Consider the following 17410-nt stretch of genomic DNA (forward strand, 5'->3'; position numbering starts at 1 on the left):
ACAAAAATCCCCCCTTAGGTAACAATAACAACTACCACTTTGGGTTCCTTTTTAAAATTCCCTTTTTTATTTTCTACCGAAATTCCCTTTTTTACCTTTGGTTTTTAAACCAAGTTTCATTTAATTGGCTCAGTACATCAAAGGTGGCACACTCACATAAAAGAAATGAAAATTCTGTAACTGTGAGAAGTGTTGTTCCGGGAGGAGGAAGAGTTTAAGGATGACTTTGTGGCTCCGGTGGGGAGAGCTGAGGGCGAGAGACGCACAGCACTGAGGGGACTGCAGTGCGGACCACATCTTCTGGTCGCATTTCTGGGGCCGTGGCGAGGGCGAGTGCACCAGGTGTGCACGCTGACACGGTGGGGTTGCCTTTCCTTACTTTGTGGAGACAGTCTAACCAGTAGTTTATAACTCCAAAACAAAGAGTTGTTTTTATATAATATATGCACCTTCCTTTCCACTTCTCAAAAATGGTTATTTTCCATGAAATTTCCTTGGAAATTCCTCTTATTTTCTCTACAGTAAATCATGAACCTCCACTGACAGACATGTTTGCAAAGAGAGGAGGAGCCAAGGTGAACATTTTCCCGCAGACACGGGCTGCGCTTAGAGAGCAGAGCAGTGCAGGCTTCATTCGGGCGACAGACGTTAACTGAGCGTCTGCTGTGGGGTGAAAACAAAAGAAGGACAAGGTCTTGTTCTCATTAACCTTGGGGTCCAGTAGGAGTCCATGGAGCAACATAAGAACAACATGTTTTCTTTTAAAGGCTCAGTTTTCTGTTTCATGACTAATCTGTGGCCTTGATTTATCCATTTGCTGCTATTTAAGGTCAAGCGCCAATATAAATAAGTACCATGCTTTCAATGACAACAAAAAGTTAATCGTAACATCAGGCAAAATTAAGTAACAGCCAAAGGGAATGTGAATCAAAATGGATTATGAAGTTAGTTATAGGCATTAGAAAAACTAGGTGTGCCAATATTTCAGGCTTTAAAAGTCTTTGAGGTTTTGTTCACTGTTGGCTTACAAAGTGATGGGCCTTTCTCTCCCCACTGATTTATGAAACTAAGGCATAGTGACAGAAACTTGGATTAAGGAGGCAGTGCCTAAAAAAAAATTAAACATATCTTCTGTTGTTTTTCAGTTTTTTAAATCTTGGTGAAATACACATAGTGTAAAATTGAGCATCTTTATCATCTTTTATAAGTGTGTACTTAATAGTGTTAAGTACACTCTCGCTGTTATGTAACTGTCAGCACCATCCATTGCCAGACATGTTTTCTCTTGCAAAACAGAAACTGTAATTGAAACAATAACTCCCCGTTTTGCCCTCTACCAAGGCCCTGGCACCCACCATTCTAATCTGAGCTTTGTTACCCGAGGCACTGTATGTAAGTAGAATCATACAGGATTTGTCATTTTGTGACTGGCTTATTTCACTCCACGTAATGTCCTCCAGTGACTGGACATACATTGTGTAGCACGTTCAGATTTTCTTTCCTTTTTTAAGATTGAATAATATTCCATTGTGTGGATAGACCACATTTTGTTTATCCAGTCATCTGTGGGCGAACATTTGGGTTGCTTCCACCCTTTGGCACACTGTTGCTGTGTGTTCTGTCATTGTGGGAGTTGGGTTTATGTTCTGGATGTCAACCCCCCACAGATATATGATGTGTAAGTATTTTCTCCCATTCTGTAGGCTGCCTGCACATTCTGGTGACTGTATCTTTTGCACAAAAGTTTTTAATTTAATGATGAAGTCCAATTTTATTCTTTTTATTCTTTTGTTGCCACAGCTTTGGATATCACATCCAAGAAATCATTCCTAAATCCAGTTTTATTAAGCTTTCCTCCACATTTTCTTCTAAGAGCTTTATAGTTTTAACTCTTAGATTTAGGGCTTTGATCCATTTTGAGTAAATTTTTCTATATGATATAAAGAAAGAGTCCAGCTTCATTCTTCGCAGATGGATGTCCATTTTTCCCAACACCCTTTATTTATTGAGAGACTGGTGTTGTCTCCCTGTCAAAAATCATTTGACTGTACATGTGATGATTCATTTCTGGGGTCTCTATTTCATTGGCCTGTGTGTCTACCTTTATACCCATAACACACTGTTTTAATTACTGTAACTTTATAATAAGTTTTGAAACCAGAAAGTTTGAGTCCTCCAACTTTGCTCTCTCTCAAGATTGCTTTGGAAAAAATTAAACTTTTATTTGAGATAATTGTAGGTTCACATGTAGTTATAAAAAATAATAGAGAGAGATAGCATATATCTTTTACCCAGATGCCTCCAATAGCAACTAACATCTTGCAAAACTATAGCACAACATCACAGGCAGGATATCGAGAGTGACAAGAGTCAAGATACAGAGCAGCTCCGGCACGCCCCGTTGGCTGTGCATAGTCACACCCGAATCCCTCCCCATCTCTAACCACCCGTAGCAAGCACTGATCTGTGCCCTGTTTCCATGATGCTCTCACCCAGGTGGAATCACCCAGATGTATCCTTTAGGGATTGGTCTTTTTAACTCAACATAATTCTTTGGAAATTCATCCCAGTTCCTTTATGTATCACTAGTTTGGTCCTTTTTGTTGCTGAGTAATGGTCCAGGCAATGGCTTTTAAATTTCTTTTTATTTTAAAGGGGAAAAAAATAAAATTGCTGAGTGAATCCTGGTTTCCTGTAGTGTCTTCCTGTATCTTTTGACCTTGATACTGTGTGGTTAAAAGACCTGGGGTCACCAAGAGAGAAGGAAGAAGCTGAAAATAAGTAAAGCCCAGACCTACCAATCATCAGTGCTTCCCCAGGGACGACCTCTCTCCTGGTTTGGAGAGAGTCATTTTGTTGTTACTCAAATGTTATCTTTAAACATGTGACTCAGAACAGAACCTCAATTTTGGTTGATAAGGAGTAGAGTGCTGTTTGTCACAGGCAGAATTTCTCATGTCCTCTGAAGCACTGTGGTTTTTCATTATCCTGTGGAATGTGAAAACTAAGGTTCCCCGTTTGGGTCTCCACGGTGGCCTCGGATCACTGATCGCTCTCTTCCCAGCAGAAACGTCACGGAGAGCTTTCCTTGAAGCTCTCACTTTCCTTGAATGTGATGTGGGAAGATGCGATGTGCCAGGCACTGGGGACATGAGATGTGAATGGTGTGGACACAGTCTAAAGCTTCATGATGCTAAGCTCCGGTTGATTCTTCAAGTGTTTAAGGTTGATTCTCAGGTGTTTATGGAACACCTATTAGCTTCCATTTTACTGAGATCCATGGATATGATGAGGATGACATAAATAATCATGTACCTCTCTTGCCATCAGTCTCAAGAATCATATACATGATCACATGAGTAAGCATACAAGATAAAAAATGTTAACAGGGAAAGTACCAGAAAGTACATGAACCCGGAGAGCTTCTCTGTGCCTGGGGCTTTATCTTAGTCATTCCTGTTTATTTAAACCCAGTGCCTGGCAGTTAAAAACACTTAATCAGTGTGGTTGGTTAAGTCTTTGATTGATGGATGGATTGATTGACAGAGATGGCATTTCAGCTGACCTTTAAGGGATGGATGAGAAGCCTCCAGCCACATGGAGACTAAGGAGTGGGTATTCTGGGTAGAGGAATTAGCACAAGGAAAAGCATAGTTGGGGTGCCAGAAAACTCTAGGGCACTCATTGTTGGAAACCCCAAGTGATTCAATTTGGCTGGAGCAGGTTGCAGGAAACTGTGGGACCTAAGTTTGAAAGGACCCTGGAGCCTGCATCTACAGGGCCTTACCAGCCAGGCCTGGGAGCTGTCACTTGGTTCCTCAGTGACAATAGAATGCTGTTGAAAATCTTTTTGGTCTTATGTGTCCATGGTTCTGATTCGTGACAATTAACTTATTTTAATGGATGAATTTGCTCATCCAACGACATGGAACTTATGAGATAGGGTTTCTGGTTCACTCCCAATTTGGGCTCGATGGTGTTGCACAGATTCATAACCTATGACTCATGCCCGTACCCTGATCTAAAAACAAGTGCCATCATTTACCAGGGGGCTACGTTATGGAAAAGCATCACCAACATAGGAAAACAAACTCAAAACCCAGTGTTTGACCTGTGGACCAGAGGTATTTTCAGCCGTAAAGGCCAGTTTCTCTCTGAGTCAGCCAGCCCCTTCCCTCCCCAACTTCTTCGCCTTCCTTTCCTTAACAGTGTTACTCTGGTGACTGCCTGCTGAACACGTCTTCTCTCAAGGAATTTATATCCAAATCGTTCCTTTCTTTCTCTTCCTCCATCACTTTTGAATATGCATTTTTATTTCTCACAAGCAAGCAATCCAAATTGACCTTTTCAAGGACCTTGCACTTAAGAGTGAAGTTAACTTTAATATGCACCTGGTTAAGTAGTTTCTGTGGGCCTACTGGGTGCTGCAGGATCCACTTCCAATTGCTCATTTATTCCTTCATTCATTCAAATATGTTTATTGAACACCTACTCCGTGCTAGACAGGCGAGCAAAAATGTGTGCCCTCATGGAGCTTACGCTGTAAAACTCAATATTTTGGAGGAAGTAGGATTCATTTTTAAGTAGCAGTTGAGTGTGCATAATAGAAAAAAAACAGGAGAAGGAATACCAGAATGTACCAAACTAAATATTGACAGCTAATATTTGTTGAGCCTATGCTGTATCCTAAGCTCAGAATATCTCTTTATTTAAGCCTCATGATAGACCTATTTTACCCATTTTATAGACAAAGGAATTTTATGGAGGATAAGTCCAAAGTAAATGACTGGCAAGAGACTTGAACCCAGGCAGTCTGATGCCAGAGCCCATGGTTTTAATCACTGCTCTACAATGTATGACCTCAGCTGAATATAAACTAGTATTAAACCAAATATTGATGATGAAAGTCAGCCCAGAAAGGAGGAAAGTTCTACTGGCTTCTCTTAGCATGTGGCGCTCAAAGCCTGCCCCGTCTGTGCCACTGACAGGCAAGACGAAGACCTGCAGCCTGGGCAGCAGGAGGGTAGAGGGCAGAGGCCTTAGTGTCAAAGCCTCTGGGGGAGATGGGTAGGCTGTGGTGTGTCATAGTGAAGGATTCAGACCCAGGAAGGCCAGCATCTTCTCCAGGACTGAGACTGGAAATTGGGCCTCTGAGGAGAGTGGAGCAGCCAGAGTCTCATGCTGAGAAACCCAGCAGAGGGGTGGATTTTGAGTGGCTGGGTTTAGTCTGCAAGCAGGGGTCTCTACTGGACAGGAAGAGCTGCCCTCCCTGGTAGGCCAGTCCAGGCGGCCAGTCCAGTTCAGAGGCGCCATGCTGGGAAGGTTCAGTGACGGAGGGTAACAACTTCACGGAGTGGCCTTGGCAGCCCCAGCCTGGGCCATGTCAGCCTCACCTTAGAGTCCCCGGGTCACAGAGGTGAGCCTTGCTCTCACAGCACGGGCCTTGCTCTGTCACCTTCTCCGGGAAGTCCCCAGGTCTATCTTAGCTGGCATTGCCAGTTCCTGGGACCAACTGGAAGTTACGCCCCGCATTCCCACGGTCCATACCAGGGGCCCCAGCAGCAAATGGACAGGCTTTTTGATCCATTTCACTCTCTAATTTTTCTTTGGTGGGATTGTATTTTGCTACTTTCCATAACTCCTCTGCTTTTACACTTTTTCTTCTCTACTGCTGGTTGATACTCTTCTCAATTTATACATTTCACTAATGCATTACTTCTGTCCTGCTCAGTCATTAATAAAGATGTTAAATAATTCTGAGCCGAATACTCACCCCTGTAGAGCCCTATAGGACACTTCCCTCTAATTAGTTATGCTGCCTTTCATCTCTCTAATGTCCTTTGGTTTCAGATTTCCAGCTGGTTTTGAATCCATGTGACTTTTCTCGGTCCTGTTTGAACTAATTTCATAAGCGAATATCTGAGAGACATTTTACTGAGTGTTGATTCAGGTCCAGGCCTACAGAGAGCTTGACTATATTCAGGTTTTTGAGCAGTTTAATGGAGTACAATTTGGCCTTAATAAAATGAGCGCTCCTAATGTACCTCTTTCCAATATTCTTTTCAATCATAGCAGTGCTTTCTCCATTAATGTCATGGTAATGTGACTCGTGTACCTCTATACTGTCAAGAGTAATCCTTGTTAGGCCTTTTCAGAGATGACTATGTCTCAGTGGTTATGCTGGTTCCAATAACTTTGAATGGCTTTGTTTAAAAAAATACTAATAGTTGGATATTCTGTAATCATCTGGTTAACCAGTTTCTAAGGTGCTTTCCTGTACAAAACAGGGAGTGATTAAAAGTTGTGAGCAACCAGAACTCATACTGTTTTACTAACTAAGTTAAAATTGTGTGGCCATTTAAAAATAACTCTTAAGTGTATAAAGTGTAACTGACAGGAAGTTCACTATGCTGAGGTTAATTGCTAGACACCAGAGGGCTGTGGAGGTTACAATCTATGGCACTCTGATTGGATGTATGGAAATCCTTGGACACAGGGAGGGGGAAGAATCTCACTGTAGGGCCTAACATATTGCCTTTTTGTATCTAAGTAAGTTATGTTTTGAAGTTAACCAAACCCTTTTATATAAGTTTGTGGGGGCTACTACATCCTGTCAGATTGTGAATTAACTGTTGATCAAATACAAAAATCAATCTAAAATATTAAGTATGTAGAATAGTTGAGAGGAGCTCATTCCTTGCCTTTCGGCTATACTGGATTTTAAGAATCCTTATCAGTAAACATAGAAAATGTTATATTTTTCTAAGAACTATCGCAGTCACATAGCACAGCCATGTAGCTACCCCCCCCTTGTGTGTGTGTGTGCCTGCACTGTGTACTTAATGAGGTCCTCTTGGTAGCTTTTGACTGGCTTATTAAAATTAGGAGAGGCTCTCCAAGCAAACAAAGGACAACTAATCTGACCCTCTTTGAAAGCAGACTAAAAGCATCTGCTTTCATGAGATAGGCCAGGGTTGGATTCCATCCTAGACACCAGTGGAAACTTCTCTAAACAATAAGGTTTTAAATGAAATCCTCTTGAAGTAGTAGTAGGGCCATCTCTATTCAGGGAGAAAAAAAAAAGTTAAGAAGGCAACATGGCAGGTCTTCTGATAGTGTTTGTAGGGACACTTAAGGAGCAAATATAAGCCCCTTAAAAATCTGGTACATTGGTTGTAAGGCCATCTTTATTCTCTAATGAGGGTAGAGAAGTAGCATTTACTTGGTGTGTTTGAAAATTCTGCTTGAACAGACATCAGCAGTATAAATATAAGAAGCGGAAAGGACTATCCAGAAAGAAACCTGGGAATCGCATTTGACTGGGATGTAAATGAGAATCTGCACTGATGTGCACACAGAACAAATGCATGGTTTCTCTTGTCCCCCCAGGAAGACAGTGGACTCTTCTAGTGTAGGATTCAGCAAACTTTTTCTACAAAGAGCCAAGCAATGAATATTTTAGGCCAGTGAGTCATGAGGTCTCTATCGTAACACTTTAACTCTGCCGCTGTCAGGCGGAAGTAGCCACAGATGGTATGCAAATGAGTGGGCGTGGTTGTGCTCCAAAAACACTTTCTTTGTGGACACTGAAATTTCTATTCCATGTATTGTCAAATGTCATGTAATATTACTCTTTTTTGACATTTTTCCTGGGCCATATTGAAAACAGGCTGTAGACTGGATTCGGCTGCTACAGGCAAATTCAGTGGCTTGCCTGGTAACCACCCCCCCACCCCCCACCCCACCCCTCCGCCACCAGCACCTAGTACCATCCCTGAAGCTCTGTAGGTGCTCAGTAAATACTCGTTCACTTGGCTGTCATGGTGTCAGAGCCAAGAGTAAGCCTTTTGCTATACAACACACACTTGACATTTGCAAGGGATTTATCTTTAAGTCTCTGCTAATCCTTCCATTCCAAGGACCACTCTTGCAGCTAATTTCCCCCATAAAATGTACTCAAGTATGACAGAATAATTAAAGTGACCCTTTCAGACCCTTCATGATTCTATAAATATGGGGCTAAAGTCTTTACTAAGCGATTAAAATAAATTCTGCCGCTGAAATCAATTCTCTGTCACATTATATCATTGCTGTGATGACATGAATTTACCTCAATCTGCAAATCCAGCCCACGGTGATAGTGAGTGATGGCGACTGTTCTGGCACTCAGCACCTGCATGTGCCAAGGAGCAGGACCATAAAGTGTCCCTGCAGCGGAATGGGCAGGCCGGGAGCCCAGCAAGAGCGTCCTGGTGAGTGTCACACGTACAGAGAAGCAGAGGACATACTGGGCTACTTCGGGGAGCACATTGCAGGCAGGTGTTGGGTGTAACTAAAATACTCCCAGCACCATAAGATGCTTCCTCTTAAACTTTACCCTCCAAGTGGATACACTTGGTGTTTAGGCCTTGCCAAATTTCATGTGATTATGTGTTGGGGGTTGTCTTCAAATATCAGGAGCGTGAGTGTGATTCACTCCCATTGAAGATCTGTGGTACTTTATATTGGCCAGAATCTTCGAACTTTCTGTCCTGTTTTCATCGCCATGTTATGGACGAGTGCAGACATGCTGGAAGAGGTCTGCAGAAGAACCATAAAATGATGAACATGATGGATGGCAACATTTCTTAGAGAAAAGTGAAAGAAATCAGGATTGTTCTATCTTTGTAAAGGAAAATGATTTTTTGATATCAAAACAAGGTCTTTTTTTAAAAAGGGAATTTGATTAGACATTGCAGATGGAGAAGTGAGGTGCGTAATATGGGGCTAGGTATCAGGTGATCGCAGGAGAAACTTAGTAAAGAAAGGCCTTTGTAATGGCCACCAAGCAGGGAACGGTGGTGCCTGCAAGCTGTGGAGGGGCGGGGGCTGGCCACGTGGTTCCCACATCCAGCCACTTGGTATCAGGTGACTGAACAGGGTGATGTCTCGAGGTTCCCTTCTCTGCAGTATACTCCTTGATTCAAATAGCCTAGCTGAAACACACCACAGAAACTGCTTCCTTGGGAATTAAATTTATCCAAAATGACATTTATTTTAACTTAACGATGAGTCTGTCCTTGGCCAGTGATCAGTGGCCTCCTTGTCTCCTCCTCTGTCTTGTGTGGTGAGCCTCCAGGGGCGGTGAGGCAGTGTTTTGGAGACTTGGGTGCTATTCATTCTTCAGATAGAACATCATACTCTTCAACTCTATTTTCAGCTGTCTTACAAGACATAGATTAATTGGTTTGACCTCATGCTGTCACATGTTGAGAGACATGAATCTTCCATGCTCTTCCTCAGATTCATTGATTTCATTAAATACTGACTGCTTGTGTTTGCAACATGTTGTGATTTCCCAGTGATTGCCATGAACTGCAGCGCATAACCAGGTCTTTTGGAACAATGCCATTTCTTAGCTTTGATCTTGTGTTTTAATTATCATTTCTAATAGGTCTTCTACGTCAAGTCCATTGAGCCACAGAAAATATCAACCTTAGGGAAAAGAAACGTGGTGGTCACGGGAGCAAACTTCACCCAGGCGTCACACGGCATCGTGATGGTCCTGAAAGGAACCAGCACCTGTGACCAGGACGTGTGAGTGCAGAATCAGCGGCTCACTCTCGGTGACGTAATGGAAGGCTCAGTCCTACGCCACACAGAGTCTCTCTGTTGTCAGAGTGTTTCCTTGTGCCACAGTGGACCAGTTACTCTGCATATTTGACATAATATAATTTCTAAGAATAAAATCACTTGTACATGACATCTGAGATTAACCGTGAGAGAATCTGTCCCATGCTGTCACCCCAAAAATCTCCATGTACAGGTTCAGGGTAGTGACTGTTTCATTTGTTTTCATTAACAAAATCAAGTATTTTGAACAGCAAATGTCATTTTGTTGATGATGGTTTTTAAAAAAGCAGTTGAATACCTCAGATTTCGGTGGGAAAATTTGGCAACTCTTCCAATGGATTGCCTAAAGCTAAAAAAAGAAACTTTCTGCTCCATCTTATTCTTTAGAGCCTTCTCTTTATTGGATGGGTTTCAGGCCCACATAATAACCAAAGAGAACATCACTTAGTGTTAAAAGCTGAAAGAAAGAACAAATACCCCAACACAAAAAGTATCTGGTCAGTGTACTGCTTGAATATCATTATTTCTATGACTTTTTTTCCCCTAACTCATCTTTTCCAGGAATCTTTTGAGACAGAAAAAATTTCAATTGCTCACTGACATTCATGTCACCAATCCCCCAAAAAGAGATGTGATACAATAGACAATTTGAGTTTTCTGCATGTTAGCTTTTATAAGTTTGGGCCGATTTGAAATAAAAGATGCTTTAGTCTCCATGAAGGAAAACTCTGAGCTCGTCCCACCACGGGAGTGCGCTGAAGACAGCCTGCTGAAGCGTAGTGTTCTGGTTTTTAACTACAACAGATTTGCGTGGCATTTTCATCTGCCACACTTATTTACTGATTTTCTCTTTTAATTCATTGTCCACCTGCGATGCCATCCGCTTGCCTTCCCAGCAGTACATGTGGGGTATCTGTCACCTTTTGGGGAAGGCTGTCCACGGGTGGCGTTCCTCTGTCCTGCTATTTACCAGAATCATCAAGCACACATTAGCTGCTGTGTCTACGTGACATGGGCATTTTTGTTCCATTTTCCTGGCCTTATTGCGAAAATCTTTCATTGTGTATAACAAAATCTGAAGTTGGACACCTGTGCGTTCGCTGAAAGGCAGTCAGCTCCACTGGAAAGTGAGTCATTCATCAGAGCTGTACCGCGTTCCTGACTCTTTATGCTCTCATTTCAATTCTGAATGTGTCTTGAGATACTGCCGTTATTAAATTAAATGAGTAACAGACCTTTCTGCATGTAGCATTTCACTCACCACATTTGCATGGTGCACCCAAGTTCATGAGCAGTAAACATCATACCCAGTTAATCCTGTATCTGAGTTTGTGCTGTAATCCCACACTCTTTTAATACAGTTTTTTTTATAAGCCTAATTATTCTAAAAGGCAAATACATGAGAACAGTAATGGAATGACCTACATTTCCACCTCATTCCTTCTAAAATTTGTAAACAAGTTTGAATTTTAATTATCAGACATTTTATGGTGCATTTCCAAGAACTACAATGTAAACCTGAGGTAGTGTAAGTACAAATTGACTTGTATATTTCTTGAATTTGCCTTAGTGTTTGAATCTATGACTATAATTTAAAGGCTATGTGCATTGAAGTTAATACTCATCAGTAGTAATAAATTCTCATGTAGCATAATTATACTGAACATTATTCAGACGCAGCCCGGTCCTAATGACCAGAGGGCCACTGTAGACCTGATGCACAGAGGAAGCTGCAGGTTCCAGAGGCAACGCCATGGAAGGCTTTGCTTTGGCTCCTGAAGGGTGACAAGGGCACACCCTGAAGAAGTCAGGAGCAGCCAGGACAGTCCCAGCTAATTTCCAGTCTGGCGCAGCTTGACAGGCAGCTTGGCTCTGGTGGCCGATTGATTCTGAGATGCCTGGGCCTCTTTGCACAACAGCATTCCCAGCTCCACCTGGGTTGGGTTGCATCCTCCCAGTGCTTGACTGGGACTTCTGATTTTTTAAGTTTTTCATTAAGGACACGTCCAAACATACACAAGAGAGAAGAGTGTGGGAACTATTCTGTACCCATCCTTCATCCTCAGAACTTACCAGAATTTGCCAATCTTGTTTTTTCTATCTCCTCCACATTTTTTGAAGGGAAAGGAAGAATGGCAGCTGGAGTTTTTTGGACCCTATCCTAGACACCATATCCTTTCACTCGTGAATACTTCAGTATGCCCTGGCCGGTGTGGCTCAGTGGGTTGAGCATCAGCCTGCAAAACGAAAGATCACCTGTTTGCTTCCCTGTCAGGGCACATGCTGGGTTGTGGGCCAGGTCCGCAGCGGGGGGCGTGCAAGAGGCAACCGATCGATGTGTCTCTTCCTCTTCCTCCCTCCTTTCCCCTGTCTCTAAAAATAAATTAAATCTTTAAAATAAAAAAAATACTTCAGTATGCATCACTAACAGATACACATGGTACCATTATTGTACTCAACAAAATTAATAGCAATTTCTTAATATAACTTAATACCCAGTTCATGTTCCACTTTCTACTGGGGCTTCTTAAGGACAGTGACCACATGTCCTTCTTACCCTACTTCTAAGGAAAATGCAAATAAAAACAAAAAATGCACCAAAGAAAGAGGAACCTTGCCCCAGATGTGCCCCGATGGTATAAGTGGCCCCGATGAATCAGCGGTTGCCTGCACTGTTTGCTAGTTCAGCAGCTGCTGCTTGGTCGTCAGCTGTTTTGTGTGTCTGTGTCATGTAAGAGTTCCTTTTCCACCCCTTTCTAGGATACAGGTTAGCCAAGTGCTAAACGACACCCACATGAAATTCTCTCTGCCATCAAGCCGAAAAGAAATGAAGGACGTGTGTATCCAGTTCGATGGTGGGGCCTGTTCTTCTGTGGGGTCCTTGTCCTACATTGCTCTGCCACACTGCTCCCTCCTCTATCCTGCTACCACCTGGATCAGGTACTTTTTCATCGTTTTCTCTCGTTGTGGTTAAAAAGGTCACATGCATAAAGATCGTGATCTCACTCAAATTAACCTAGATATAATTCCTATCTAAGTTCCTCTCACAGGATTCCTCCGAGGGTTTGCTCCTGGAAGACACGCCCACACCTGAGGGACAGGCCGCTCCCCAGTGTCCCAGGGGCGCCACGAGCACATCCTGGTTAGGCCTTAGCCAGGGCTGCCAGGGAGCTCGGAGCAGAGTGCCTGTTCACGCTTCGGTTCCTCTCCGGATCGCGTACATCTCCCACTTTGTAGAATACTTGTTCCATTGTAGTAATTTTCTTGGCCTAGTTTTCTGGTACAAACATTGAGCCCTCTTCACAGTCTCACTTCTGCCCAGGACACAAAGCGGCTTCTTTCTCGCATCTGTCACTTTAAAACCATGACAGTAGGCTGTTTGAGTAATTCGAGGAAATACTGGGAGCCATCTAAATCAAAAGCAGTATCGAATTCTAAAGATGCTCCCTAAGTGAGAGATGGAAATTTCAAAATAAGCTCTTCCAGATAGACTCCAAGAAAAAAAATTTCTTCCTTGTTGAATTTAAATTCATGTTCAGGTTTTGGAATATAACCCTAAGGGTGTTTTCTTCACCTAACACAGCAAGATACTGTCTGGATGAAACTACAGATAAAGATTTGTTTGAAGAACAAAAGAGAAGAGAAAGAAACAAAAAAATCATCTCTAGTATTCTTATTTAAATTTAAGTGACAGGTGGACGTATTAGGTTGCTGGGGTTGCCACAGCAAAGGGGCACAGACTGGGCAGCTTCAATGACAGACATTTCTGTCACCAAAGTTCTGGAAGCTGGAAGTCCACAATCAAGGTGCTGTCACGGTTGGTTTTTCCGAGGCCTCTCTGCTTGGCTCGTGGATGGCCTTCTCCTCCCTGTGTCCTCACGTGGCCTTCTCCCTGTGCCTTTCTGTGTCCTTATGTCCTTTTTTCGTAAGGACACCAGTCATACTGGATTTGGGCCCACCCCAGTGACCTCAGTGAACCTTGGTTCCTTGTTCGAAGACCCCATCTCCAAGTGGAGTCACACTCTGAGGGGCTGGCGATGAGGACTTCAACAGTCCCTCCCATAACAGTAGCCTGAGGAGAACCGAAGTTTCCAAGCCGGGGCTGTAGCATGGCAGCCCTCGCCCTGGGCCCCCTTCCTTCCCCCCTGTGGGTGCGGCACTCTCCACAGGCTGTGTGCCTCACCTACCGATGTGGTCAATGCTCCCAAGCGGAAAGGCTCTACTCCGAGTGCCACCTTCTGCAGATGAAGAAACTGAGCTGTGGAGGGTTCCAATGTCTTTCCCAGCCTCCCAGGGGGTGGTGCTCCAAGACAGGGGTCCCCGACCTCCGGTCTATGGGACCTCCAGTCCATGGGCTGGCACCCGTCCAGGCCTGTTAGGACCTGGGCCGTGTAGCAGGAGGTGAGATTGAATGTTATGCGCATGAGCCCTCTCGAAACTATCCCTGCCCTGACCTGATCCGTGAAAAAACTGTCTTCCATGAAACTGGTCTCTGGTGACAAAAAGGTTGGGAACCGCTGGTCTGAGACACCAGCGTTCCACTTTGCCGTAAAACGAGAGGCTTTTTACTGTCCGCTCTGAGCCCATGTCTCCCAGGGACTCCTGGACAAGAGCGTGTCTCTGCCGCCTGTGGGCCACGCTTGGTTTGGTTTTCTAGTGATGGTGGCGGGCTGGCGTGGGGCCTGCTCAGCCTTTCCTCCTCGTAGCTGGAAGGTTCAAGGCGCAGTGTCTTCCCTCTGCCCTGCACAAATTGTCCTGCTCGCGCCCGCCTCCCAGCCTTGTCATTATCGGCCCGGCCGACACCCCAGCCTCCTGTCCACTGGCGCGAGTGTCTAGTGACTTACAGGAACGGGGCTGTGAGGGCAGCCCGAGTGCGGACAGCTGTTTATTTCACGTCTGATGGCCACTTTGCTTATGTGTGACTATGTGCTGGGGATATCATTTGACTTGTGTAATCATTTGACTTGGTTTGGGAGAGAAAAAATGTAGCTGTTATTTATATGGTTTACCAAATAGGAATACTGTATATACTTTTAATGTTATTTATCATTTTATCGCGTCTAAAGTGTTTTCTGTCTCCCTAAATAAAATATAATTGGTAGATTGGAAGTATGATTTTGAAAATTGTTAGACTGAAGAATCTTCATAGAGATTAAGCAGCAATCAAACAAAATTCTGTTCAGTGAAACCTTTTCAAGGTACAGCTGATGATCGGAGTATGTGTGGCAACACAGCACAACGAAACTCAAAATTCCATGAAAGAGTTTGTGCATTTTCCTAAAAGTTGTAACAGGATCCTACATGCATTTTTATATGCGTGTATCTTAAAAACTATGACTTTGTAGCCAGTATCATTAAAAGACCTCTAAAATTATCCTGCATTTGAAATTAAGATTTGTTAATTTGCTCTCATGCATAACTGAGTTTAATGTGAATAAATTGATCACTTTGTTCATCAATGCAAAAGCCTGTGTGTTTACTATGAAACTCTAATTCTCCCTTTTTTTTCTTGCAGTGGTGGTCAGAATATAACCATCATGGGCCGAAATTTTGATGTAATTGACAACTTAATCATTTCCCATGAGTTAAAAGGAAACATAAATGTAAGTCCTCAGCTACTTTGTAATAGATCATTTTGTTTTTGTAACACTAAAATATGTTGGGGGATATCATTTATTTCTGTGCCTTGACACATTATATGCTCTTACCTGTCGCATGATGTATATATATCAGTGCTATGAAAGAAATAATAAGACCTTATACTTGTAGTTGAGTATTTCGAGTTGCACAAAGGAAAGAGGAATGAACTTGGTATGACAAGACCTGCCATTTCCTCCATGTACGACTTATGGCAAGTCACTCTAATGAGACAGTGTTTACGAATGTGTAGGAAAATGCCTTGTGAGTGGCAAAGGCGTGATGTAAAGAAGAATGGCATTTCTGTGAAAGTCAGGTGCTTTTCCCAATGCACAGAGAGAGCTGCCGTTCAGAGGGTCAGTGACCTGTGAAGGCCCCAGAGGTCTTATCACTGGCTTCTTCTCGTGCCATTGTGTCTTTGACCTGACTTGGTTCCTTTCTTCCGAGCTTGCCTTCTCTTGCCTTTCATCTCCCCACACAGCAGTCTGGTGCACTCGACCTGTCCACTTCCTGCCAAAGCTGGCAGGTCTTTAAGCAGTCACAGACCTGGACCCTGCTTGGGACCAGGCAGGTTCAGCCCTAGACACAGGAGCCCTTCCTAAGTCATCCTTATAGCCTTATCATAAACATAACCACCTGCTGATGCATTTCAGAGCCAGTTCCAAGTCTCACATTGTATCTGATTCCAGACCACAGTCTCTGTGATGTGAACGCATCCCATTGGTGGTTTGCATAGATTGACTCTTTGACCATAGGCATTGCCTGAAGTTATGAGTGGACTCGCTCTCCCCTCCCAGAGCTGTTACTAGATCGAGTAGAACTTACTGTGCATGTACTGTGGGCAAAACATTTTGCTGGGCACAGGGAAAACAATAAATAAGATAGTCATATCACTTTCATGGAAGGAAATGGCAAATCTAAAGCAGCATTGAAAATTGAGAGCATAGGATATCCTTACATTTTAGGTCTTCTGATTCCCAGCCAGCCCAGATGTTGCAAAAGTCCAAGGAGACACCGGGTGTTTGCACACAAAAGGGAAATATGGATGGAATTCAGAATGTCTGTGGAGTGGAGCAGGATGGGTAGGGTTTGGAAAGGTGGGAACAGAAAGGCCAGTTCAGGTGTAGAGGACGAGGGCAGGTCACTCCCAGGCCTGGGATGGGAATATGTCAGCTGGAACCCAGAGGATGGGTCAGGAATGAGCCAGAGGGGCAGCTGGAAAACTTGGGCTATCAGGGAGTATCAGACTGTGACTTTGCCCTTAATTCTCTAGGCAATGGGCAGAATTGAAGATCCCTGAGCAGGGAGTAACAGGAGTATAGGTTATTTTGGCAATGGTGCACAGGATAGTTTGGAGCGGCAGTAACTGAGGAAAGGCCAGAAGACCAGTAAGTGTGCTCATGCAAAGTCCAGATGTGTTTGAGATGCTCTGCTGTCCTCTGGGCTGTTGTCAGTAGGGAAGGTCTAAACTGCTGGGGACAGTGTGGAGCTGGAGATGCCTAAGCCATCCTTAGGCTGCCATCAGGGGAGAATGGGCACAGCGTCTCGGGAGTGGCAGCACAGGGAAGAAGAGAAGAGCACCCGGGGTGGAATCTTGTAGAGTAGCTTCACTTTAAGGAGTGAAAGCAAAGAAGGTGGCCAGTGAAGGCGGCCAAGTTGGTTGCTTGGAAACTAACAAAAAAGAGCATTTCCTATAGTGGCAGCTGGTAACTAGTATGGAAATCTAGAGAGTTGAGGATAATGAGGTTAGGGTGGCCCCATCCCCGTAATCTTTCTAGAAGACATCCCTCATGAGAAGCCAGCCCACTGGGGTTACAGCTGCTGAGAAGGTTCGTGGTTTTGCTCACTGGAATGTGAGGCTGGAATCTGGAAGGGAGTGAAGGAGGAGGGAGATTTAGCTTCCCCACACCTCAGCCCTTCACGCCAGATATTCCTCCCTGTTGCCTCTTCCTACCTCCTTTTCGTATGCCAATACTAGAGAGTAAAGAAAGGGGAAAACCTCCACCTGAAAAATTTCTTCCCATAAGTTCGATTGCTCTTCCATAAAATGTTTGTCCACCTCTCCCTACCAGCGGCCTTCTCTGCCTGTCTCTCTCCAGGCCTGAAAACGCCACTTTTTGTGTTTGTTAGTTTTTTTTTAATGAATTAACTTGAAATTGGG

At 43.7% G+C, this 17410-nt stretch overlaps 1 protein-coding gene across 1 annotated transcript in view; it reads left to right on the forward strand.

The window, feature by feature from the left end:
- The window catches only part of PLXNC1 (plexin C1), a 150353-nt gene that overhangs the window by 79559 nt on the left and 53384 nt on the right, over positions 1–17410 (forward strand). The window contains exons 10-12 of the mRNA XM_037141912.2: positions 9434–9576; positions 12373–12552; positions 15128–15215. Of these exons, the coding sequence (XP_036997807.2) occupies positions 9434–9576; positions 12373–12552; positions 15128–15215 (411 nt within the window). The remainder of the gene's footprint in view (positions 1–9433; positions 9577–12372; positions 12553–15127; positions 15216–17410) is intronic.

Source organism: Artibeus jamaicensis, unplaced genomic scaffold, assembly GCF_021234435.1.
Source record: "Artibeus jamaicensis isolate MK-2021 breed Jamaican fruit bat unplaced genomic scaffold, CSHL_Jam_final contig_1028, whole genome shotgun sequence".
Lineage (NCBI taxonomy): Eukaryota > Metazoa > Chordata > Mammalia > Chiroptera > Phyllostomidae > Artibeus > Artibeus jamaicensis.